The following is a 26,977-nucleotide window of genomic DNA, read 5'->3' on the forward strand; positions in this document are numbered from 1 at the left end:
AAGCGTCCTTGGGTTTGTGAAAGGCGCTACATAAATTGAACTTATTATTATTATTTGCATGCACTTGAGCTGGCATGGACTAGTTTTAATTGGAAAATTTAAAAAAGGGGGAGGGGAATCCCAGATATTGTGTGTGTAGTGTCAGACTTTGGGATTGTACTGTAATTTCAGGAAAAAAAAATGATAAAATAATTCTATATGCAATACAATGTGATGCAGATATAACAACCTAGCAAATTAATATGCCATGGCAACAAGACTTTTTAATATGCATTTATTCATTCAATCATTTTAGATTTTTATTTATTTACAAAATCTAAACACTATAATATATTAGCACCCCTTAACTTCTGCTGTAAATAGTAACATTGATTTAATACATACAATAAGAACAGGATTTCTGTTATCTGAAGTGATTATGGCAGGAAAAATCAGATAAATATAAGCAACAGTTTTTCCTAACGAGTCATTATAACATGGTTTCAATCACACTCGATACACAGCAGTCAAACATCAGCAAGGAAGACACACAAACCTGATACATTTTGCTGTAAATCTCAACATTTTGAACTTCAGATTATCCTGCTTCACTTTATTCTGTGTGTTAAACAGACAGGATTTTTCACATGATAAAGCTGCGACTCATTAGACAGTGTAAATTACTCTGCTTAATCACGTGAAACAAGAGGGACTTTCCTGTTAGACATGCGTCTTAACTCATTCTTTGTGTTTTCAGGAATCCCAGGCACATCCGGGCTGATCTCCGATTGTTTAGGAGACCGGTTTGGACAAGCTGCTGAATGAGAGCCCTGAGCTGAGTGGATTTAGTGCTGGTTCAGGCTGACAGAGGCTCATACACGTGGAAGTGAATCCCTTTCGAGCAGGTGATTTTCATCACAGCTCCATTAAGGCTCTCGTCTGTTATAAGGCGCATCATTCCTTCTGCGATCATGGATGGCCTAGAGAACACACACACATAAAAAGTACTGAAAGTTAGGGATGCTGATGTTAGAAATATAAAGCTGTGAAACACTTGGCACAAATAGTAAGCACCTCATGAGGTGAGCAGAGTGAAGGATAGATCTGATGTGGTGGAGAGATACAATGCAGCTAGGCTATATAGTAGCATTCATGAAAAAGGATCCGATTTCAGTGCATACGGTGGAGAGCTACATGAATACCGAGAGCACTCGTCTCAGTCAGCAAGTTTCCATTGCAAGTTTATGCAAAATAGAAACAAATTTTTTTTTAAAGTCGATTATGAAACCAGAATGTCAAGGCTGCAGTAGCTCATCTGGCCTGCCATCAAAACAAGCAGAACTGAAATGTGACAATGTGAGAGAGGACCAACCTCCATGACAAACTGTTTACAACAGGAAACTCAAGAAAGGACTAGATTTCGTTCCCTGAAGGAAGATCAACCCAAAACGTCAACCAAAACTGAAATCGGGTGAGAACTGCAAGAGGAGATAGAATTCTAATCAGAAGTCCCAAAACTCGCAAAGGTGACCTAATTAGCAGTTCGTTAGCAAAAAATTGACAATACAATGACCAAGTTTTGAGCAGAAGGTCTAGTTCTTTCAAATAAAACAATGAGAACTGAAATCCATTGAGAACTGAAGGAGGGAGGAGATACGCTTTAACTGAAAATAATCAAAGTTGTAAACAAATTGTTTACAGCAAGAAAATCAACAAACAACCAAGTTGGGAAGATCTACCCAAAACATTGATCAGAACTGGAATCGGATGAGAAATCTGAGAGAAGATATAATTCTAGTGAGAGGCCTGGAAAATTCGTTAATTTGGCCTAATTAGCAGAGTTGGACATCCATCCGTCCAGCCATCATCTATAGCTGCTTATTCTGTCCTACAGGGTCGCAGGCAAACTGGAGTTTATCCCAGCTGACTATGGGCGAGAGGCGGGGTACACCCTGGACAAGTCGCCAGGTCATCACAGGGCTGACACAGAGACAAACAACCATTCACACCTACAGTCAATTTAGAGCCACCAATTAGCCTAACCTGCATGTCTTTGGACTGTGGAAACCCACGCAGACACGGGGAGAACATGCAAACTCCACACAGAAAGGCCCTCGCCGGCCGCTGGGCTCGAACCCAGGACCTTCTTGCTGTGAAGCGACAGTGGTAACCGCTACACCATCGTGCCGCTCAGAGATGGGCAAAGTACCCAAATTCATTACTTAAATCAAAGTACAGATCCCGGGGCGGCACGGTGGTGTAGTGGTTAGCGCTGTTGCCTCACAGCAAGAAGGTTCTGGGTTTGAGCCCCATGGCCGGCGAGGGCCTTTCTGTGCGAAGTTTGCATGTTGTCCGCGTGGGTTTCCTCCGGGTGCTCCGGTTTCCCCCACAGTCCAAAGACATGCAGGTTAGGTTAACTGGTGACTCTAAATTGAGCATAGGTGTGAATGTGAGTGTGAATGGTTGTCTGTGTCTATGTGTCAGCCCTGTGATGACCTGGCGACTTGTCCAGGGTGTACCCCGCCTTTCGCCTGTAGTCAGCTGGGATAGGCTCCAGCTTGCCTGCGACCCTGTAGAACAGGATAAAGCAGCTAGAGATAATGAAAATGAATGAAAGTACAGATCCCATTGGTCAAATGTTACTCTGATACAAGTGAAAGTTGTACAGTCAAATTTTTACTTAAGTCAAATCTAATGCCTCTGAAACAACTGACTGGATTTACTGACTAACTTGTGGAACCTGTAGCACTGAAACTACAGGTTCTGAAGTAACAGGTTCTGCTACTGAGAAATCATTGATCTTGATTTTATCCAGTCTATGGACGTGACGTGACCCTAGTGATTACTGATCAGCTGTCTCAGTGTCACCTGTGAAAAAACCAATCATGTTTTAGAAAAGAAAAGAAAAAACATCCACTTTCAAAGCCGCTTCATAGTAACGAGTAACGAGGACCTTGACAGAAATGTAGTGGAGTGAAAAGTACGATATTTGTCTTTCGAATGTAGTGAAGTTAAAGTCATAAGTTTCCAAAAAAATAATTCTCAAGTAAAGTACAGATACTCAAAAAGTGTACTCAAGTACAGTACTCAAGTAAAAGTACTTCATTACTGTCCACCTCTGCTAATTAGTCACTCGTTAACAAAAAAATTTGACAAAACAACCACCAAGTTTTGCGTGGAGCAATGAGTTCTTTCAAACAAAACAATCAGAATGGAAATCCGTTTAGAATTGACGGAGGAGATATGATTTAACTGAATTGTGGACAACAGATGACCGACGCCATGCCATGGCAACAGCTCATCGACTTTACGGACAGATCAGCTAATGACTGGCGTTTCCACGAAGATGTTATGCAATTAAAGCAGGTTTTCTCGGATTTCAAGCAAGCCTTCTTTAGCACCTACGAATTTGTAATATATCCAGCATCCTGGTGCATGACTGGGTGGATGGTACTGTATGGTATGGTATGGTATGGCACGGCGTTTGCTCCGCCCACAAACACAAGGCTCTCAAGAGTGGTGAGAAATCACCAGGACTCCTCCATTGCCACTTGGTCCCTTTCCACCTTATTTTAGTGCAATTCTTGTCATACACCAAGTTTCAATCCCCCCTCCACTTACTGTACATATATTGGTATTGTATATTCTATTCTCTCTGCTCAGGATTTGTAACATTATATTTATCATTTTTACACTCATGCCCTGTCGGTGTTCTGGCGCTTTCTATGTTTTGCTACACAAGCAGTTAACCTGGGATTGTTCTTGCGGTTTGTAAAATGCCATGGGACGATGAACCATGGATAACTTTCACAAAAGTCTAGCTGAGGAGGCATGTGAATACAGCTGTTAGAATTAAGGTGTTTAGTTTCATGATGACTGTTTAATAATCACCATCACAATGAGTCACTTGGCAAAAACAAGAGCAGTTCACACGGAAATAATGCTAATGTTCAAAAATGAATAGTACTTAATGCTGGAGGAATGCATGTACTGTACCGTACAGTGTATCGTAAAGACAGTAAATGGATTTTAAATAAATACTCACTTAAGAATCCCGTATTTGTCCATCTTTTGCTTTACGTCATCTTTGTACTTCACAAACTTGCCCATGGTCTCTTCGCACTCAATGCTGAGGAGGAGCTGCGTGTCCACGAAGGCTGGACACAGGACGTTGATCCTCACACCGTACTTGCAAAGTTCTGACGCATCCTACCCATGACAACAACAAAAAAGTTCAGTCTGAGTGCACAGATCGCCCAAAGAATGAGTCCCCCTCCTCCCCCCGCTGCCTTTTTCCAGTCAGAACTCCTCTTAGATGTAATTAGTTATCAGATTTCCCAACTTCAAGGACTCCATTTTTCACCATGCTGTCTTGTTCTATGGTCAAAACTAATACATTACCAGTCACCTCATGTCACTTGAAGTTTTATTCCCCTCCCCCATTTTGATAAACTGTAGTAGCTATATAGCTAAAAGTAAATAATGCACCAATCAGTGTGAATATAGGTTGTTTGATTTAGGTTACATGCTTGGATCCGGACTAACCTTCATGCTAGCTATGTACCCTCACTAGAGCATTAAAGTGCTAGTCTTATGAAAACGACAATCACCCCAGAAATTATATATCTTATAAAACCAGACATGTTAAATAGTCTCATCTCATCTCATCATCTCTAGCCACTTTATCCTTCTACAGGGTCGCAGACAAGCTGGAGCCTATCTCAGCTGACTACGGGCGAAAGGCGGGGTACACCCTGGACAAGTCGCCAGGTCATCACAGGGCTGACACATAGACACAGACAACCATTCACACTCACATTCACACCTACGCTCAATTTAGAGTCACCAGTTAACCTAACCTGCATGTCTTTGGACTGTGGGGGAAACCGGAGCACCCGGAGGAAACCCACGCGGACACGGGGAGAACATGCAAACTCCACACAGAAAGGCCCTCGCCGGCCCCGGGGCTCGAACCCGGACCTTCTTGCTGTGAGGCGACAGCGCTAACCACTACATCACCGTGTCGCCCATGTTAAATAGTTTACTGTCTAAATTGTATTTTAATACAAGACCAGGAACATGTTCTCGGGAACATTTCATGACTAGAAACACTTCACTTGCCCTGTGTCCAAAGTCACTCACTTGTTCACTACTCCCTATATAGGGAATTACTATATAGAGGACTACAGTGGGGCAAAAAAGTATTTAGTCAGTCACCAATTGTGCAAGTTCTCCCACTTAAAAAGATGAGAGAGGCCTGTAATTTTCATCATAGGTACACTTCAACTATGAGAGACAGAATGAGAAAAAAAATCCAGAAAATCACATTGTCTGATTTTTAAAGAATTTATTTGCAAATTATGGTGGAAAATAAGTATTTGGTCAATAACAAAAGTTCATCTCAATACTTTGTTATATACCCTTTGTTGGCAATGACAGAGGTCAAACGTTTTCTGTAAGTCTTCACAAGGTTTTCACACACTGTTGCTGGTATTTTGGCCCATTCCTCCATGCAGATCTCCTCTAGAGCAGTGATGTTTTGGGGCTGTCGCTGGGCAACACGGACTTTCAACTCCCTCCAAAGATTTTCTATGGGGTTGAGATCTGGAGACTGGCTAGGCCACTCCAGGACCTTGAAATGCTTCTTACGAAGCCACTCCTTCGTTGCCCAGGCGGTGTGTTTGGGATCACTGTCATGGTGAAAGACCCAGCCACGTTTCATCTTCAATGCCCTTGCTGATGGAAGGAGGTTTTCACTCAAAATCTCACGATACATGGCCCCATTCATTCTTTCCTTTACACGGATCAGTCGTCCTGGTCCCTTTGCAGAAAAACAGCCCCAAAGCATGATGTTTCCACCTCCATGCTTCACAGTAGGTATGGTGTTCTTTGGATGCAACTCAGCATTCTTTCTCCTCCAAACAAGACAAGTTGAGTTTTTACCAAAAAGTTCTATTTTGGTTTCATCTGACCATATGATGTTCTCCCAGTCCTCTTCTGGATCATCCAAATGCTCTCTAGAAAACTTCAGATGGGCCCGGACATGTACTGGCTTAAGCAGGGGGACACGTCTGGCACTGCAGGATTTGAGTCCCTGGCAGCGTAGTGTGTTACTGATGGTAGCCTTTGTTACTTTGGTCCCAGCTCTCTGCAGGTCATTCACTAGGTCCCCCCGTGTGGTTCTGGGATTTTTGCTCACCGTTCTTGTGATCATTTTGACCCCACGGGGTGAGATCTTGTGTGGAGCCCCAGATCGAGGGAGATTATCAGTGGTCTTGTATGTCTTCCATTTTCTAATAATTGCTCCCACAGTTGATTTCTTCACACCAAGCTGCTTACCTATTGCAGATTCAGTCTTCCCAGCCTGGTGCAGGTCTACAATTTTGTTTCTGGTGTCCTTTGACAGCTCTTTGGTCTTGGCCATAGTGGAGTTGGGAGTGTGACTGTTTGAGGTTGTGGACAGGTGTCTTTTATACTGATAACGAGTTCAAACAGGTGCCATTAATACAGGTAACGAGTGGAGGACAGAGGAGCCTCTTAAAGAAGAAGTTACAGGTCTGTGAGAGCCAGAAATCTTGCTTGTTTGTAGGTGACCAAATACTTATTTTACCGAGGAATTTACCAATTAATTCATTAAAAATCCTACAATGTGATTTCCTGGATTCTTTACCCCCATTCTGTCTCTCATAGTTGAAGTGTACCTATGATGAAAATTACAGGCCTCTCATCTTTTTAAGTGGGAGAACTTGCACAATTGGTGGCTGACTAAAAACCTTTTTGCCTCACTGTACATATTGAGCTCACTGGTAAAATGAAAAAACAAAACAAAAACGCTTTTGGACACTAGTCTGTCGCGCTGGTATTTACATCGTTACTGTCGCACAATTAAAACGTGGCAGATCAGTTGGCTGATGGGTTTTCAAAATAATACAGTAAATACATGCATGTATTTTTGTAATAAATACATGGAGTTTGGTTCCAAAATGCAATAAATGCCAAATTTGAAAAATTGAAACTCCCGCCACCAAACCATCAGCAATTATCATATCTTACTTGTACCATATTCAGTTTTCGCCAAAACACGATATCTGCCATTGATTTACACACTGCATTATGGTCTTTCATTCCAAAACGCAACAAGCACTATCACTGATTTTTCTCAAAACCAGACATATCCATTTGGCCAATCAGAGGCCGCCGTTGGCGTGAAGTCTTCTAAGATGGCTGCACCCGTGAAGTGGCTTCATCACTTCTCACATTTATTGAACAATTTCATTCTGAGGGCGGCACGGTGGTGTAGTGGTTAGCGCTGTCGCCTCACAGCAAGAAGGTCCTGGGTTCGAGCCCCGGAGCCGGCGAGGGCCTTTCTGTGTGGAGTTTGCATGTTCTCCCCGTGTCCGCGTGGGTTTCCTCCGGGTGCTCCGGTTTCCCCCACAGTCCAAAGACATGCAGGTTAGGTTAACTGGTGACTCTAAATTGACCGTAGGTGTGAATGTGAGTGTGAATGGTTGTCTGTGTCTATGTGTCGGCCCTGTGATGACCTGGCGACTTGTCCAGGGTGTACCCCGCCTTTCGCCCGTAGTCAGCTGGGATAGGCTCCAGCTTGCCTGCGACCCTGTAGAAGGATAAAGCGGCTAGAGATAATGAATGAATGAATGAATTTCATTCTGAATTATGAATAATTTCGATAAAATAATCTAAAAAAATAAAATAATCTATTATGAAAGAACACGGTTAAATGCACTTTAAATAGAAAAGGATATGTAGCATTTGGGGGAAAAATGCCGTGGCGTGGATATGTAGCGACTTGACAAAAAAAAAAAATTACTTGGTTCAGTTAAAAGCTGCTAATTAGTTTTGGATTTCATTTTTGAAATTTATCATCAGGGAGTTAGTCAATAAGTTTTAAAACAGGATACAGTGGTTTTCCTTTTATCACTTCCCATAATCAGAAAAAGTGATTTCTCGAAACAATGGAATTGGATATATAGCGTTTTAGAACCAAACTCTTCACATATTATCCTGAGCGTATTTCCCACATTAATCAATACAAAGTCCCTGCATCTTTCAGTTCTTTTAAATCAAGGCTGAATACTTTCTTCTTTGCTGTTGCCTTTTATTAAATCAAATTTGAGACTTTTAATTTGATTTCTTTCAGCGTGACCGCAATGCATGATGGGATATATTGCTTTGGTTAGTGACCATCATTGTAAACTACTTTTCGTGATGCATTGTGGGATACTTTGCGTGCAGTATGCAGGGTGTAAATAATCCTCACTAAGTTTTCGGAGAGTACGACAAAATGGCGTCCTCACTATATAGCGAGTAGGGAGCGATTTCAGACACAGGGCTGTGTTTTCAGACCCTAAACAGGTTTTAAGTGTTGTGAGAAGAAACAGCAACATTATAAAGTGGTCAATACTTTACCATCCCAACTTGAAGTGTTACAAGAAAAAATTAATTTTATTTTCAAAAATGCACGAGATAAAACATTAGATAATAAATTTGACTTGTCAAGATACAGGGAAAGTTGTGACTAGGGAAGTAAAGAAATCGGCCACATATGGATAGTATGAGGAATCATTGGAGGTAGTTGTTGGGATTTGCCTCTTTATAGCATCATAAAGATTCTCAAGTCTATGCGAATTACATTTCAAATGTTGCTTGTTGGTAGCACGGTGGTGTAGTGGTTAGTGCTGTTGCCTCACAGCAAGAAGGTCCGGGCTTGAGCCCACGGCCGGATTAACCATTAGGGCAATTGGGCACTTGCCCAGGGCCCAAGACGTCTAAGGGGCCCAGGACACCATCAACTAAAATGTTAAAATATAGCGTTATGAACGCAATTCTTATTTTCCTTAAGGTGTGTTCAGTGTTTGTGTAGTAATCCCTGCCTGCACGCTTCCCAGCGCTACACGGACACTGCGAGAGGACACGAGTCACGTGACTTGACGTTCGGATGGACTGGAGAGAGCCCGATGGGTAAAAGCAGTGTAGGAAGATGGAGAAACACTTAAGCGGGAGTGTGAAAATTGAAAAGAGAAAGGGAATTGAAATTAGTGGACAGTTTGAAACATATACCTAAAATAGCCACGAGACCAGTTACGAGACCAGTTTGCAGATCTGGAAGAATCAGCGCGATCTGTCAGTGTTACACAGGACCAGGGCTTTGAACCGGTTCAAGGAACGAAAACGAAAACCGGGAACTTTTTCTATTTCACATGGAACAGAAACGAAACCAGAAACTTTATTATTTTTTATGTTCCGGAACAGAAACGCTTATTAAAAATAATGGTAACCGGTTAATACCGGTTTTTATTTCGTTCCTCAAAGTTTCTGTAGCCTACAAATAAAAAAGTCATTTCTTCTCCTGCGCAAGTTTCTATGACCCGCTGGGGTTCACTTCCTGTGTGACGTTCGCTGACTGAATGGAGAGAGCGGGAGGGTGGACTACTATCACGTCTCCATGTGATAATAAGTGCATTACTGAGTGTCTGAGCAAAGAAGAGCCTGAACGTTGCAACCTCCCTATTGGCTGTTTGTAAAAATGTATCAGTTGTTGCCCTTCCCACGGGAATCATCGCGGGCTTGAGAGACGAGACCTGACGAGTTAGTTCATTGGTAGCAGAACAAAATGTCTGGACACAAATCGGGTTTTCAGAAAAGGAAAGAAAATAAACGGAGGGTCGAAAATACAAAAAAGGAGGCAGAAAATGCAAAACGAGTTTTAAGGTAGGACAAATGGTTACTTTTTAAGGCAGCCCGCCGTGGCTGCAGGCTTTCAGTTGTGTCATTGAATGGTTACTTTTCTGAGGCAGCCCGCCGTGGCTGCCTGCAGGCTTATTTATTATAGCCCATTTAGTTAAAATAGTTGATATAAAATGTTTATAGTTATAGTTATGTGATGGTTGTCCTGATTTAGACTTTTTTTTGGGGGGGGGGTTGCGCGATGTTGCACCCGAGTCCAGATTAGGGCAGAACCGGCCCTGGCTACATTTCAGGTGTAGTTTGTTTTATGTATGTATGTATGTACTTGCATAGATGTGTACTTGGTCTTCCAATATGGCGCCTAACAAAATCTCGCGGCGCGGTGACGTCATGCGGTAGCCCTCTATAGGGCCTGACTAGCCTTTGGTAACACACTAAACGAATTCTCTTTCATTTTTGGCACTTTTTCTGTTTGTGTAGATGGGAAGACATACTGAGAATCCAAATCGCCAACATTTGAAATAATAATTGTTTTGAATTATTTCTTGTCTTATTTAATCAAGGTTGTAATAGAATTAGCCTACATTTGGCTTAAGCTGGATGAGACAGAGACATAATTTTATAGCCATTTGTTAAACAGCTGACAGGGAACGTAATTAACCGTTCCGGGAACGAAATTTTTGTGTTCTAACCGGTTCGGGAACGTCTATTTAATGGTGGAACCCCAAACCGGAAACGTTAAAATTCTGTTTCTGTTCGGAACGAACCAATAGAAAAAAAATTCTGGTTCAAAGCCCTGCACAGGACTATCAGTATGACATTTCACGGAGGAGAAAAAGGAAGAGATTTACTGACGAGAGTGACGGCAATGAGGAGGTCGTCTTTAATGATGGCAAGATTCAAAGTTGAAACATATTATGTGATTACTGACAAACTCACTTCTTGCCTATCAAAACGGATCGATGCTTACACAGACGTCTGTGAGCTCTTTGGCATTTTATTTGACAGGGACTGTGATGAGCGTGAAGTGCGCGAACGAGCTGCGAGGTTGACATCCATGTATCCTACAGACCTAGATGCGTCCCTAGCAGACGAGCTCATGCAGTTCACGCACTTTGTGTCGAGTGACACTTGCACTTCGCCTGTTAAAATTTTGCAGATTCTTAAAACAAATGGCCTTAAGACAACATTCCCAAATGTATATGTTGGGCTTAGAATGTTTTTAACTCTGCCCGTCTCAAACTGTGAGGGCGAGAGATCATTTTCTGTGTTAAAAAGAGTCAAAAATGCCCTAAGGACCACTATGACACAGAGACGACTTTCTGCTCTGTCATTACTTTCCATAGAAAATGAAGTCGTTGAGGGAATAGATTTTGAAGATATTGTCCACCAGTTTGCATATTCAAAGTCAAGAAGGAAGGCCACAGAGTAGACTAATCTGCTCATCTCATCTCATTATCTCTAGCCGCTTTATCCTGTTCTACAGGGTCGCAGGCAAGCTGGAGCCTATCCCAGCTGACTACGGGCAAAAGGCGGGGTACACCCTGGACAAGTCGCCAGGTCATCACAGGGCTGACACATAGACAACCATTCACACCTACGGTCAATTTAGAGTCACCAGTTAACCTAACCTACATGTCTTTGGACTGTGGGGGAAACCGGAGCACCCGGAGGAAACCCACGCGGACACGGGGAGAACATGCAAACTCCACACAGAAAGGCCCTCGCCGGCCACGGGGCTCGAACCCGGACCTTCTTGCTGTGAGGCGACAGCGCTAACCACTACACCACCGTGCCGCCCGGCTAATCTGCTATTTCTTAAAATAATGAATGTGGCGGTTTGTTTAAGTTGATATGTGGGAAAATAATTAAAATAATTGATGTATGTATATGGCTTCATTTGGATAAAAAGTTATGTTTAACATTTGTGCATCTGTCTTGTGTTTTGATTACATGCACTTTATGCTGAGACTATAAAGGTACACATATACATCTTTCCTGAGCCATGCAGAAGCCTGATATTATGCTCTTGATGATGCCGATTTTATGATAGTTTTTTTGGGACAGCGGTGAGAGGGTCCTTGAGCCTTGTTGCCCAGGGCCCAGGAAATTATTAATCCGGCTCTGCTTGAGCCCTGTGGCTGGCGAGGGCCTTTCTTTGTGAAGTTTGTATGTTCTGTCGGGAGTTAGTATGTTCTGTCCGTGTGGGTTTCCCCCACAGTCCAAAGACATGCAGGTTAGGTTAACTGGTGACTCTAAATTGACCGTAGGTGTGAATGTGAGTGTGAATGGTTGTCTGTGTCTATGTGTCAGCCCTGTGATGACCTGGCGACTTGTCCAGGGTGTACCCCGCCTTTCACCTGTAGTCAGCTGGGATAGGCTTCAGCTCGCCTGCGACCCTGTAGAACAGGATAAAGCGGCTAGAGATAATGAGATGAGACATCTGAATTGACTGTCTCTTTAGTGAGATTTTGTACAGCAGTGAGGGTTAATGTAGATGCTTGGGGCGACCAGTTTAGCCTCGGATAGCAATACCTTGGCTGAGTGATTATATTTGGTGGCTGGGGAAAACCATTGTGACACAGCCAGTTACATTTACATACATCCTGTTTCAATGTTCTTTCAAACCCTGGACTTCCCCTCACAACTCATAAGGAAGAAATGTTTATGTCAAACAGGTGGCTACGTGCAGAACAAGAGAGGGTGGGGACAAGTGGAATTTTAACAACACACACACACACACACACATACATACATACATACATACATACAACCGAAGTGGTGACAAATTAGATTAAAAAAAAAAAGCTTAATTGACAACATAATCCTTTAATCTTAAAACTAATGGGGCAAATCAAATTTTAAAGCCTCAATTATTTCAAGTTTTAAACCCAACTGGCTTCAGCTCATTTTCTTTTAAGAACTAGAAAAGAATTTGCAGATTTCTATGACTTCGTGAAGTCTCTCTCTTTATACTGACTCATTCCCCCACTCCTTCAAGACCTCACCGAACAAACCTTGCAGTAACGGGACAGTCCTTGAAGAGAATCCCTGACATCTTAAGAGGAAAGACCATCGTGAGGGTCAAGTCACCAAGGATGTGTTATGAGCAGTGTTGTTCAAGTTACTCAGGAAGAGTAATTAGTTACTTTTACAAAGTAATCAAAGTACTTTACTGATTACTTGGTATCAAAAGTAGTTAGCTACATGGCCTAATGGTTAGAGAAGCAGCTTTGGGACCAAAAGGTTGCTAGTTTGATTCCCTGGACCAGCAGGAATGGCTGAAGTGCCACTGAGCAAAGCACCTAATCTCCAATTGCTCCCCAGGCTGTTCTGGTATGTTGTACATTGCTCTGGATAAGTGTGTCTACTAAACACCATTAATGTACATTACTTTTGCTAACCCCCTTCTGAAAAAGTGAAAGCTTTTGTTGTTTGCGGTCTACGTGTTGGGCAGCAAGGTGGTGTAGTGGTTAGCACTGTCGCCTCACAGCAAGAAGGTTCTGGGTTCGAGCCCAGTGGACGATAGGGGCCTTTCTGTGCGGAGTTTGCATGTTCTGCATGGGTTTCCTCCGGGTGCTCCAGTTTCCTCTACAGTCCAAAGACATGCAGGTTAGGCTAATTGGTGGCTCTAAATTGACTGGGAGTGTGAATGAGTGTTTGTCTCTATGTGTCAGCCTTGCGATGACCTGGCGACTTGTCCAGGGTGTACCCTGCCTCTCGCCCATAGTCAGCTGGGATAGGCTCCAGCTTGCCTGTGACGCTGCACAGGATAAGCAGCTACAGATAATGGATGGATGTCCAGATGTCAGCTGTGGTACATCTGTTTCCCTCTCTGATTGTGGCCTTCAAATTAGATTCCGTCAGCGCATATTCGCTCTAGAGGTCGTCAGCAAACGTCTTTCTCTGTAGCAGCTTAGCATTGCTCTTCCTCGGTTATTTTCTCTATAACACATCGAAATGTAGGTGAGTCAACAGTGGAAACAGGTCACATTTCTTCTACGATATAGTCAGCAACGAGCTTATTCACATCCTTTCCACTTCACTTCTCTCTGAAGTCCAGTTGTTGTTTAGCCGGAGTGCATGCATCTTTACCAGCACTTGCGTTTTTCTCCACAAGTTTCACATTTCTGTGTTGCCACGTCAGATGCTTCAATAACCTCGATGTAGCTATTTTTCGCAGTTGAAAGTATTTCGTTGCTCGACTGACAGAGTTTACAACGGACGACAATGTTCTTTGCACCTCTAGTTGTCACAAATTCAAAATAATGGTACAGTAGTGTTTCCAACTTTGGGAAGCAAATTTCTCTTCCACAAGCTTATCTTCCATCATTGTTTGCCTGACCTGCTGTGCATTCACGTCATAGTACTGTAAGATAGCCAGCCTAGGACAAAATTCAAATCGCGTTCAGGTAACGGCATCATACTTGGATTTGTAGTTGCAATATAATTACCCTTTTAGAAACTAATCCGTTACATTGCTCATTACTGCGGAAAGTATTCAAATTACAGTTACACGTTACTGCCCAACACTGGTTATGAGTAGAAACTGAACAACAGTTTACACATAGCTGATTTACAGCGTCATTTGGCTTTGGAGTTTGTTCCAAGCAATGTATGAAAACAGGATATTGAGCTGGTGAAAGTGGGTGGATTTACTCACCGCCATCGATCTGGAGAAGCCGATTACACCATGTTTGGTGGCCGTGTACACCGGCTGAAAAGGGGAATGAAGGAATGCTGTAGAAAAACAATGGAAACATGGTAAATATTCCTAGATAAACAACTAGGGACAGAGTACAGAACCAACAACCATGCCTAAGTTTTATGTGCAGTAGAAGAATACTTTGCATGATCAAATCAAAGTCATGCCCATGCCATGTGGCGCACAGGGCGGCGCTGATCTCCGTAGCCGTCGGCCTCTCACCTATTACATAGCTAGAGTTACAGTGGGGAGCTAGTCCTCTGGTAACCATGAGAGTTTGACTCCCCAATCGCATCTGTATTGCAGCGTGCCTTGCCAGACGGTACCATTTTTATGATGGTCTTTGGTATGACCCGATCGTGAGTAGAACTCCCGATCTCCCAATCAAGAGGCAGATACACTAACCACTAGGCCAACTCGTGGTCACGTTACATGATGTACACTACCGTTCAAAAGTTTGGGGTCACCCAGACAAGTTTGTGTTTTCCATGAAAAGTCACACTTTTATTTCCCACCATAAGTTATAAAATGAATAGAAAATATAGTCAAGACACTTTTCTGGCCATTTTGAGCATTTAATCGACCCCACAAATGTGATGCTCCAGAAACTCAATCTGCTCAAAGGAAGGTCAGTTTTATAGCTTCTCTAAAGAGCTCAACTGTTTTCAGCTGTGCTAACATGATTGTACAAGGGTTTTCTAATCATCCATTAGCCTTCTGAGGCAATGAGCAAACACATTGTACCATTAGAACACTGGAGTGAGAGTTGCTGGAAATGGGCCTCTATACACCTATGGAGATATTGCACCAAAAACCAGACATTTGCAGCTAGAATAGTCATTTACCACATTAGCAATGCATAGAGTGTATTTCTAATAAGTTTAAAGTGATCTTCATTGAAAAGAACAGTGCTTTTCTTTCAAAAATAAGGACATTTCAAAGTGACCCCAAACTTTTGAACGGTAGTGTATGGAACAACATACCATGTCATGCTGTTACAGGAAAATAATCCATAACAGTATTGTGATGGAGTTACTGTTACCATCTTGAAGCTGATTTCTAATAAGTAATTTGCCAATGATTACAATTTTCTTAAAAACAAGGTCACTTTTTATCCATTTATAGTTACATTTATGTTGGTCAAACCAAGTTAGTCAGTTACTCAGTTCCCATTATTAGCTCATCCGGCTGACAGGTGATGAGTTTATGCCTTCATGTGTTGTCCGTCGTCATCCACATTTCATGAAAATCGCTTCTTCTCTCTCTCTCTCTCTCTCAATTCTTCACAGATTTTTATTCTTTTTGGCAGGAAGGTAGGTCTGCCTGGGCTGCATATAGCTTCTACCCAAATTTGCATATATTGCAATTATTAATTTAGATATGGAGTAATTAATCAATCCCTAACGAGCAGTTTCCACACAAAATCATGTCTTGTCCCTCAATTCTTCATCGATTTTGATTCTTTCCGGCATGAAGGTAGGGGTACCTAGGGTGCATAGAACTTTGATCCAGATTTGCATAAATTACATTATTAATGAAGTTATGGACTAATTAAGTCTTAATGAGCAGTTCAACAAAAATCACTTCTTCTCGGTCAATTCCTCACTGTTTTGGATTCTTTCTGGCAAATAGGTCGGTATTCCGGTGGATTAGGTATTAGGGTGGATATCACTTCTATATATAGCTTGTATATTGTGTATATAGCTTGCAACATTTATTGCGCAAGGGCCCACTTTAAATTGTTCCTTCTGGACTAGACGGGGCCGGAATGAGTGACGCCGTTATTGACGGGCTTGTTAACAAGATTCTAAAAGTTTGTTGATAGAACAAGAGGAAAATGAAAGAGATCCTTCAGCAAAGGAAAACATCTGTAGGACTGGGATCTATCAAACAATACACACTGACAGGACCTCTAGCTTTGATATCTTGTTAGACTTTGCAGTTTCATTACACGGTAAGGTGTAAAAATAATACACGCCTAGGAAGCGTGGGACACGGAGATGTAAAAGTTTCATGTGATCTTGCAAAAGTTTTTCATGTATTGCGCAAGGTGGCCCACTTTAGATTGTTCCTTCTGGACTAGATGGGGCTGGAGTGAGTGACACAGTCATTGATGGTCTCTTTCCATTTTTCTTTTAAAGTTAATACCGTAATTGGGGAGTATAGGGGGAAAAAACCCACCCCACCACACTCCACACCAGGTTATCATGCTACCACAAAGTAACAAGTCCTGTAACCTATACTGTCCCATACCTGAAGACATACTGATACTGGAAACTCCTTTCTCGTTGCATAAACATTAAATAAGGAGGCATTTATCCATCACATCAATTGTTTTACTAATGTTTAGATTACATAGAGTGACTGGCATACAATACCCTGTAATGACAGCCTTCTGACCAATCAGAATCAAGAATTCAGCAGCACTGTGCCTTATTTTACCCCCTGCAGGTCAAATCCTTTCAGCGCATCCCTACACATCATCTGGCCCTTACGTGACATGTTGAAATGTCCTTAAACTAATTCCTCTGCAGTCTTCCACACAACACATGGCTTGTTGTGATATGCTCCAGGACGTACAATAGTTTACTTCTTGGATCGACGCAAAAGCAGCGACAACTCGACAAGTACTGAATGATTCCCAGTGTCTTCGTCATGGAAAAAAACTAGCGCTTCCAAGCCTGGAGGATTGCTTTCATCCTTCCCTTTTAAATCAGAGTGTTAAAAAATCCTGCCAGATGCCAAGTGTGCTTAAACAAAAAGATGTGCTCCAGAAACATAAATTGGCCAAGGATCATTTCCTGCGCTAAATAAATCATGCTCAGTCCCACTTTATAGATCCACATAAACCCGACCATCAGCTTTTTTCCCCCTCTACACTAATACATTTCAGCTGTCTGCTGGCTGTTTCTTTGTCGTTATCATGGTGCAGTTGTGTTCTTAATCCATCACATCGAACCTTGAGGCTCTGACATGATAAACAACTTTACAACCAGCACCAACCCTTCAATTACCGAGCAGGACGTGCAAAGACAGAGCGTAATTGTAAACAGCTTCCTGTGTGTTCTGGATGAGTGAATTTAAACACTGCTGACAAGACTAATCCACGTGGGCACAATGGGAGCCTCTGTTTCACATGTGACTACAAGCTCTCCATTGGGTTACGATAGAGGTAACTAAAGAATGAGTTAAATACCACAGAGGTGTTACAGGGTTGTTGTGGAAATGCAGAAAGAAGAACTCACACTACAAGGACCTTAACATGCCATTTCTGTTGGTCCAGGGAATCAAACCATCAACTTTCAGGTCCTAAAGCTGCTTGTCTAACCATTAAGCCATAGTTCTGCACTAGCGCTACGACACTGAGGTCCTGGGTTATATTCTGGACACCCTCAGCAATAATAATATCAGAGTAAAGTGAATGTAATGAAATTTGTTTTTATTTAAATTAAAGTGCAAACACAACCTTACAAAAAACTATTTTCAGAGTCTTCAAACCTTGTAAAAAAAAACAAACACTATAAATATATCTGCACAAGACTTTTGAAGTCTGAACCTTGTAAACATAGGTGTTGGCTACATAAAAGTAAGAACGGCATTCAGAAACGTTCTGTAGTTTCAATACTAATTGTAGAAACTTCAGACTACCTTTGTTTTCTCCAAAGTCAGTTGCCCTTTCAAATGAATATTGATGAGGTAGGTGTAATTCACCTGTAATCCCACCTCCTCCCTGTCACTGTCAACGTGACATATTTTTTCGTTTCCGTTTCCGGTTGAGAGTACGTCGTGCGCATTCTGGCTGCCGCTTCTCACCAGAACTTTTTTTAATTTTATTTTCTTTCTTTTTCAATTTTCATTTTATTTGTTGTTTTTTTTTGTGTGTGTTTGTATAGTTTGATGTTTGTTTGAGTGTTTTGTCCGCGGGTTGTGGTGTAGCTCCGGACCCAGTTTGGGCGTCGGTTCCCTCCAGGCCTTGGTTCGCCATAGGTGATGCCTGCGCTCCCGGCTGTGGACTGCAGTGAGCTCGCTGCTCATTTTACATCGTGGTTGTCCAGCGCTCTGCGCTTTGATGCTTGGCGTGATGTTCCGAGCGATGTTGCTCGGTGGTGTCGCGGCGGCTGTGCAGGCGGTCTGGGACACACCAGCGCTCTGCGTGGCGGAGCTTCTCTGCTCGCTTTGTGGATCCACGGCGTGGTGTTTGAGCGATGTGGCTGACGGCGTCACGGCGGCTGTGCTGGAGATGTGGGACTCGTTTTCATGCGCCTTTTGGTGGGACTGTGGCTGCTACACCACGGGAATTACATCTTGACCCCTACTTGGTGGACTTTTTACTTTTATTTTTTATTATTCAATTATTTATTTATTTTTTTTCTTTGTCTATAATTGTAAAGCGTCCTTGGGTTTTTTGAAAGGCGCTATATAAATTTAACTTATTATTATTATTATTAATAGTCCATTTGTCAAAGACCCTGGCCCCTGTACCTCCCTGCCCCTGGCCCCTGTACCTCTCTGCACCTGGCCCTTGTACCTCCCTGCCCCTGGCCCCTGCACCTCCCTGCCCCCACACCTTTCTGCTTGGAAAGTTACTGCAAAGAAAAGAAGCCCTAAAAGCCAAAGCTACATTTCACAATCTTATGCATAGACTTATGCACGGACTATAATAAATCTAAAGTTAGCAATGAAGATAAACTATGACTATGCAGGGCATAGGTGACTTAGGTAACTAATTACTGTAAATCATTAATCAGTAAATCAGTGAAACATAGTTTGGCAACAGAAAAATGTTTTCAAAACTTGACGAAAATAACAGCACGTTTTGATCAACTAGTTCTTTCTCTTCAAAGAGCACCTCCTATCCTAACAACCCACTAACCATCTAACATGCACTCTCTTCTTCTTACTCTATGATTTCCTATGTTTTACTGTAGCTTGATTGTTTTTCTCAAATGTAAGTCACTTTGGATAAAAGCATCCGCTAAATGTACTGTAATGTAGTTCTCCCTATACGCTAACCGAAAAAGCATTACAACAACCGCTAGTGAGACAGATATCAGCCTACTTACTCATCAAAAATATCCCCGGCGGGATCAAGACGAAGTTCAAAATGCATTCATTCATCATCGCTGTCTTCACTGGATACATCTGACATCGCATCATCTGACTCACTCTCCAGAGCAAGTTGATCCTGGATCAGCAGTGAAGCTTCGGCAGGCGACATCTTCCTTGCATTGGCCATTCCTCAAAGTTTCTCGGTTGGTATGGAAACAAGTGAACATGTGCACTTGTTTATACCGGTGAAATGGGGAGTGTTCTCATCTCCCCTTGCTACACAATGAGCGAATGACGACACTGATGTTCCATGCGCTTAACATGTGAATAGCTGATGGGTGTGTCGTTAAGAGGCTGCTGCTGGCTGAAGTACTGAAATTCGTAAGATTTGTTTTTATTCTCTTTACAAAGTGCAAAAGATAATGTTTGTTTTATATATATTTGAAAACTAGAAGATTCAAGGTTTCTAGTGGTATTACTTGAATGTTTCGAGCACAAAAACTCGCAGAGCTTTAGATGTGTGTTTACTAACAGTTCTAAAAGTCCCTTGTGGGGGGTCGGCGACCTGAGAGTTGTTCAAAGTTTGGGAACCCTGATTGATACTTTTCCTCATGTCTTATGACCTGCTTGGATCTTCATGAAGTTGTTTAGGTTTTTCAGGAACTCCAGGTTCTTCCAGGAACAGTATTCATGCTCAGATTACGTAACACTAATTGCACAAAATGACAGTGAATAATTATACAATCACATTCTCATCTGCTTCAAAATTACAGAAGTCATGTGTAGATTTATGACGATCCATTTTAAGTTTCAGTTTGCAGCCATTAAAAAAAAAGTGAGAAGATTCAAGGGCAAATACTTATGCACACTATTGCAGAATACATCCATTACAAACCAACAGTGTCTTGCAATAGTATTTATCCCGCTTGGTGTTGAATCTCCCCAGCGACCTCTGACACAGAAGTGAGCACTCAAAAGCCAGCGGTATTTACTTGGCTTGTCTGCCGTGTATTTTCCTGCTCTTTTCTGGCACATTTTGCCTCTGATAATGTCAGATATGTCCTTAAATCATTGGGGGGCTTTTGTCTCAATTTAGGAGTCTTTGTTCGATCTGGGCGATCTGCCATATTTGATGTGGCTCCGCGGTCGCGACCTCTGATCCACGCATGACCTCACGTGACTTTTCCGAACTGGTTACTGAGCAAGCGGTTTGTAAACAGACTAATGCCGCTTTTCCACTACAAACGCGGCTGAGTCGGGCTGAGCCGTGCCGTGCTGAGTCGAGCTGAGCGGGGCTATTGGAGTTGCATTTCGACTACAACCGCGCTGAACCGTGCTGGCTGGAAGTGGGTGGACACATTGGGTGGAGTTAGCGAAAGTGGGTGGACGTCACGTGATGTCGTTAAGCGGCGCAAACAGTGACATCAGTGATCTTTTAAGCGGTAGTCTCACGATCCGGATAGTAAACAATAAACATGGAGGACATGGAGTGTTGCTGAGTGTTAGTGTTGCTGGTCTTGGTGCTGTGGCTTGTTGTCACCGACAACGCCAACAGATACTGGCAAGAGCGTATAGATGAGACGAGGCGCATAAGGCTTCAGAAATTCTCGTAATTCGTAATTATTATTCTTCCGGGTTTGCGGTGTTTACAGATCCTAGCGTGCTCGCGGGGCGTGTGTGGGCATGTGAGGACACTCCTCCTCACCAATCAGTGCACAGGGGAGTGTCTGCTCACGCCCCCAGCCTCACTCGGCTCGGTTTGGCTCGCTTCAGCCCCACTCCAAAACCGTGCGAGTTTTGGGTGCTGAGCAGGGCTGAAGCGAGCTGAGTCGTGCTGCTCTGAGGTAGTCGAAACGCGAGCCGTGTCGGGCTGAAGTGAGCTGAAGCGAGCTGAAGTGAGCTGAAAAAGGGTAGTGGAAAAGGGCCATAACATGTGGTTACGACACCCCGCATTAGGAAATGAAATGTATTGAAACAAGATGATGCATACCAGCTGTGGAGATGGGTATCAGCTCAAACAATTCAGGAAGGGGAGTGGATTAAAATGATTCCTGAACCAGCACATCGACCTGGGATAAATGATATACGATCCTTCTGAAGACGTGATAAACAACTTTGTTTTACCAGACATGCCGGGGGAGGGGAAGTGTTAAAGCCACCTTTTTCCAGAATATTTCCATGATGGTAACTCATTTTGATGCTGTTTTAAAAGTTATGGCACCCCGTCATGGATGGATCTAAAACTAAGCCAATGCCATCAATCTCATGATCAGACTTGAAGCCATAAGGAAATTGTTTCAGTATGAATGCAACTGTTTTAAGGGCTTTCCACAGTGCTGTTCTGAGTGTTGTTACATCATGCCTGTGTGGTAACTTGCACAGATTGTGTACAGATTGTGAGATGTGGGTTTTAATGTGATTGTGCCGGTTAAATAAAAGGTCATATGAATAAATTAAAACTAGGGAGATCAGATAGCCAAGAACACATGCACAGATGTGGGGAGAACATGACACACCATACAGTCAGTAACCCGAGCTCAAGAGCAAATCAGAGACTCTGGAGCTCGTGCTAAAAAAAAAAGGAATGTATTTTTAGATTACAGGCATGTCGCAGATGCTCTAGAGCGATGTATAAGGGGGTACATGACCATGCTCCTGGAGCAGAGGGTTAAGGGCCTAGCTCAAGGGCCCCAACAGTAGCAGCTTGTCAGTGCTAGGGCTTGAACCCAGAGCTTTAACTGTTGAACCACCTCTGGAAAAAAGTTCTAGCTACAAGGTGATTGGACCATGGCTGGAAAAGAGTCGCCATGCTGAAAGTGATGACTTCACCAACACGTGTATAAACCACATTTATTTTGATCTGTACAGTTGTCTGACTTTTTCAAATCCCTCATTATACATGCAGTCATAACATGGTCAAGGTGCACAGTGTAGCATGCAAGTGTAGACTAGAGTGTTTGCAAACTGATTCATCCATTTTGCCTATCATCGGCTTTCATCACAGCACATACTCTGGCCCGTGAGCAGTATCGCCCTCAGCCATCTGAAGGCCATCTGCTCGTGTTTGAACGTGCCAGAAGTGTGTTTAGAGGGAATGCTGTGCTTTGTTTAACTGACTCATGTTCCTCTGCCAGAGGAGAAACATGTGAAAAGTCCAGAGAATAAGTTCAACATTGATGGAATGCATGGTTTTATTGCATAGCCGTGTTTACAATCCCCCAGCATGTATACCACATGTATGAACATCTGAAGTTCACATGAGCTTTATCGTCGCACAAATCACACTTTGTTTTTGTTTGGAAACGCAACACTTTAGTGCAACACAAGCTGTTCACCCGAGCACCCATTTTATTCTTGTTACAGATCTTAATCACATACATGCATCCATTCCAGCTGAGCACATGCTCATCTGTCACCAGAACACATTCCACACATTTCCTTGTACAGCATCCAACATACCCAGCTGCTGGATGTAACTGAAGTGTGCACACTCTTTTTAGGAAGAGTGCTTCTTCCAGCTTGGAGCTGCTGCCAAACTAAAACGTGTCGAACGAAAGCAGTCCAATTTGCTTTCGTTTCTTTCCAAGCCGACTCCAACAATTCTCTTTACATGGAATTCAGTCAGTCGACCTTGTAACATCACTGCTGTTACAAAAAGCAGCTGTAAGAGCTTACATAATGCCAAAATAAGGCAAAGTGTCATCCCTTTCACTGGCTACCAGTGAGAAAGAATGAAGTTTAAAGTACACTGGAAGAAGGCAAAAATAATATGGCTAAAGAGTTAATTATATTAGATTATCCTGACCAGGTCAAAATTGGTGCTCAAATCACCTTTGAAATAAATAAACAAGTGAGTACCACCATAGAAAACTGCTTAGGGCTCAGTTAGTGATATCAAAATGCCTTTGGACCAAATTGCATCGAGTATGCAAATCATTACGGGATGCCAATGTGAGTGATAATGTATTCTTGCAGGCCAAAGGTCTAGCATTCCCTAGAAAGTCTGGTACATTTTTACCAATAATGTGGAAAAGAACAAACTATATTCTTCAAAAGAAAGCCAGATTGCAACCTTCGAGATTCTGAAGCTTGTGTCCAGAAAAGTACACTAAGGACATCAAACGCTGGCCTGTGGACAGCTGCTGGAACCAGTAAGTTTTAGCTACACAGTGATGAACTACAGTGGTACTTGAAAGTTTGTGAATCCTTTAGAATTTTCTATATTTCTGCATAAATGTGACCTAAAACATCATCAGATTTTCACACAAGTCCTAAAAGTAGATAAAGAGAACCCAGTTAAACAAATGAGACAAAAATATTATACTTGGTCATTTATTTATTGAGGAAAATGATCCAATATTACATATCTGTGAGTGGCAAAAGTATGTGAACCTCTAGGATTAGCAGTTAATTTGAAGGTGAAATTAGAGTCAGGTGTTTTCAATCAATGGGATGACAATCAGGTGTGAGTGGGCACCCTGTTTTATTTAAAGAACAGGGATCTATCAAAGTCTCTGATCTTCACAACACATGTTTGTGGAAGTGTATCACAACACAAACAAAGGAGATTTCTGAGGACCTCAGAAAAAGCGTTGTTGATGCTCATCAGGCTGGAAAAGGTTACAAAACCATCTCTAAAGAGCTTGGACTCCACCAATCTACAGTCAGACAGATTGTGTACAAATGGAGGAAATTCAAGACCATTGTTACCCTCCCCAGGAGTGGTTAACCAACAAAGATCACTCCAAGAGCAAGGCGTGTAATAGTCAGCGAGGTCACAAAGGACCCCAGGGTAACTTCTAAGCAACTGAAGGCCTCGCTCATATTGGTTAATGTTAATGTTCATGAGTTCACCATCAGGAGAACACTGAACAATGGTGTGCATGGCAGGGTTGCAAAGAGAAAGCCACTGCTCTCCAAAAGAACATTGCTGCTTGTCTGCAGTTTGCTAAAGATCACGTGGACAAGCCAGAAGGCTATTGGAAAAATGTTTTGTGGACGGATGAGGGGACTCCCTAAAGTGAATGACGCATGAAATGGAATGACAAATGACAGCTAGTGATTTGAACAATAAATGGTCCCTTGTCATTCAGATTCTTATAAATGGAATAACGATTGAAATGTAGGTAGAATGACATGCTTTCAGCTCATGAAATGGAATGACATTGTTTCTAAGTGGAATGACATACTTTTAGGTTATGTTATCAGTGATATCACCTTTTACAAATGGAATGACAGCATTTCCAGGTGGAATGACATACTTTAAGCTAATGTTATCAGTGATATCCCCTTTTACAAATGGAATGACTGTTTTTAGGTGGAATGACATACTTTGAGGCAATGTTATCAGTGATATCACCTATAACCTAACCCTAGAAACAATGTCATTCCATTTGTTAATTTGATATCACTGATAACATTGCCTCAAAGTATGTCATTCCACCTAGAAACCTTATCATTCCATTTGTAAAAGGTGATATCACTGACAACATTAGCTCAAAGTAAGTCAATACATATAGAAACCCTGTCATTCCATTTGTAAAAGCTGATATCCCACCAAGCACCCACTTATCTTATCCTAGGGAGGTCTAAAACTAAAGATTTCAATCGTTATTCCATTTGTAAGAATCTGAATGACAAGGGACCATTTATTGTTCAAATTTACTACCTGTCATTCGTCATTCCATTTCATGCGTCATTCACTTTAGGGAGTCCTATGGATGAGACCAAAATAGAACTTTTTGGTTTAAATAAGAAGCATTATGTTTGGAGAAAGGAAAACACTGCATTCCATTATAAGAACCTTATCCCATCTGTGAAGCATGGTGGTGGTAATATCATGGTTTGGGCCTGTTTTGCTGCATCTGGGCCAGGATGGCTTGCCATCATTGATGGAACAATGAATTCTGAATTATATCAGCAAATTCTAAAGGAAAAAATGTCAGGACAGCTGTCCATGAACTGAATCTCAACAGAAGGTGGGTCATGCAGCAAGACAACAACCCTAAGCACACGAGTCGTTCTACCAAAGAATGGTTAAAGAAGAATAAAGTTAATGTTTTGGAATGGCCAAGTCAAAGTCCTGACCTTAATCCAATGGAAATGTTGTGGAAGGACCTGAAGCGAGCAGTTCATGTAAGGAAACCCACCAACATCCCAGAGTTGAAGCTGTTCTGTATGGAGGAACGGGCTAAAATTCCTCCAAGCCGGTGTGCAGGACTGATCAACAGTTACCGGAAATATTTAGTTGCAGTTATTGCTGCACGGGGGGGGGGGGGGGGGGGGGGGGGGTCGTCAGACCAGGTACTGAAAGCAAAGGTTCACATACTTTTGCCACTCAGATATGTAATATTGGATCATTTTCCTCAATAAATAAATAAATAAATAAATAACCAAGTATAATATTTTTGTCTCATTTCTTTAACTGGGTTCTCTTTATCTACTTTTAGGACTTGTGTGAAAATCTGATGTTTTAGGTCATCTTTATGCAGAAATATAGAAAATTCCAAAGGGTTCACAAACTTTCAAGCACCATTGTAGCTAGCTAACTTGGGTAGAAGGTAGCTACCTTTTAGCTGTATACCAGATCCCCTCAGCTGAAAAGCTAATGCATGAAAGTGCAAAGGCTGGGGATATGAAAGACATTTGCTTCTGGCAGCAATTATGTTTGCTTTGATCAGATGATACACAAGTGAACAGGACTGATTTCTGGTTAGTTAAAAGTGGAGGAGCTGGCATATCTGTGAAGGTTCTCAGTCATCCAGGTCATCATAAACCGTAGATACTAAAAAAGACAACTGGACTTGCTTGAAATCTTTGAAGACGTTTCACCTCTCATCCGAAAGGCTTCTTCAGTTCTGTCTGACTAGTGGGGAATTCCAGGCATTTATCCTCTAGTGGATCAAAAGCAACCCTAAGGAGAGTCATTGAGATCACATTTCAGGACTGCCATGTATGCATTTTAGTCAGAGAAGACCGGTGGTCTGAAAGAGGAGTAAAAGAAGCCATCTTTGTCAACCTGGTATGACCATCACTGAACAGAGGAGGTGGTCTGAGACACCACTTATCAGCCACCTACAATGCAGTCCTTGGCACACTTCCCAGAAAACTAAACACACATCCACACCAAAACTCAGTTGACTTTAATGACTCATGATGGCAGAGACAGCCAACGACCCACAGATCACCCTAATGACCCTCTCGGCTGCCAACACTGTTCATACCCGGCCTCCAGTGACCCTAACAACTTACAGGATGACTGAGGCCCTGTCCACACGGCAACGGATTCAGGTGAATCCGATACAATTGTTTATCGTTTAGGCCTGGCGTCCACACGGCACCGGCGTTTTGGGTGCCCCAAAACGCAATCTTTTGAGAATGGGTTCCAGAGTAGAAAGATCTGGCAACGTTGCCGTTGCGAAGTCATCTGGATGAGTAGAACGGATTTGTTTATGATGACGTCACAACCACATGTGCTTCACGCCGGGTAGAAGTGTAACGAACTCGATGCGAGTTGTCAACAAATCCTATAACTTGGTT

The 26,977-nt window shown here is 42.4% G+C and overlaps 1 protein-coding gene across 1 annotated transcript in view; it reads right to left on the bottom strand.

Annotated features, from left to right (window-relative positions):
* Positions 1-259: 259 nt before the first annotated feature.
* Positions 260-26,977, bottom strand: part of hpgd (15-hydroxyprostaglandin dehydrogenase) — an 82,032-nt gene continuing 55,314 nt past the window's right edge. Inside the window, exons 5-7 of the mRNA XM_060926568.1 lie at positions 14,348-14,424; positions 4,025-4,188; positions 260-959 (exon numbers count right to left, since the gene is read on the bottom strand). Coding sequence (XP_060782551.1) covers positions 836-959; positions 4,025-4,188; positions 14,348-14,424 — 365 coding nt within the window. The 3' untranslated portion in view covers positions 260-835. The remainder of the gene's footprint in view (positions 960-4,024; positions 4,189-14,347; positions 14,425-26,977) is intronic.

This window comes from Neoarius graeffei, chromosome 7 (genome assembly GCF_027579695.1).
Source record: "Neoarius graeffei isolate fNeoGra1 chromosome 7, fNeoGra1.pri, whole genome shotgun sequence".
Classification (NCBI taxonomy): Eukaryota; Metazoa; Chordata; class Actinopteri; order Siluriformes; family Ariidae; genus Neoarius; species Neoarius graeffei.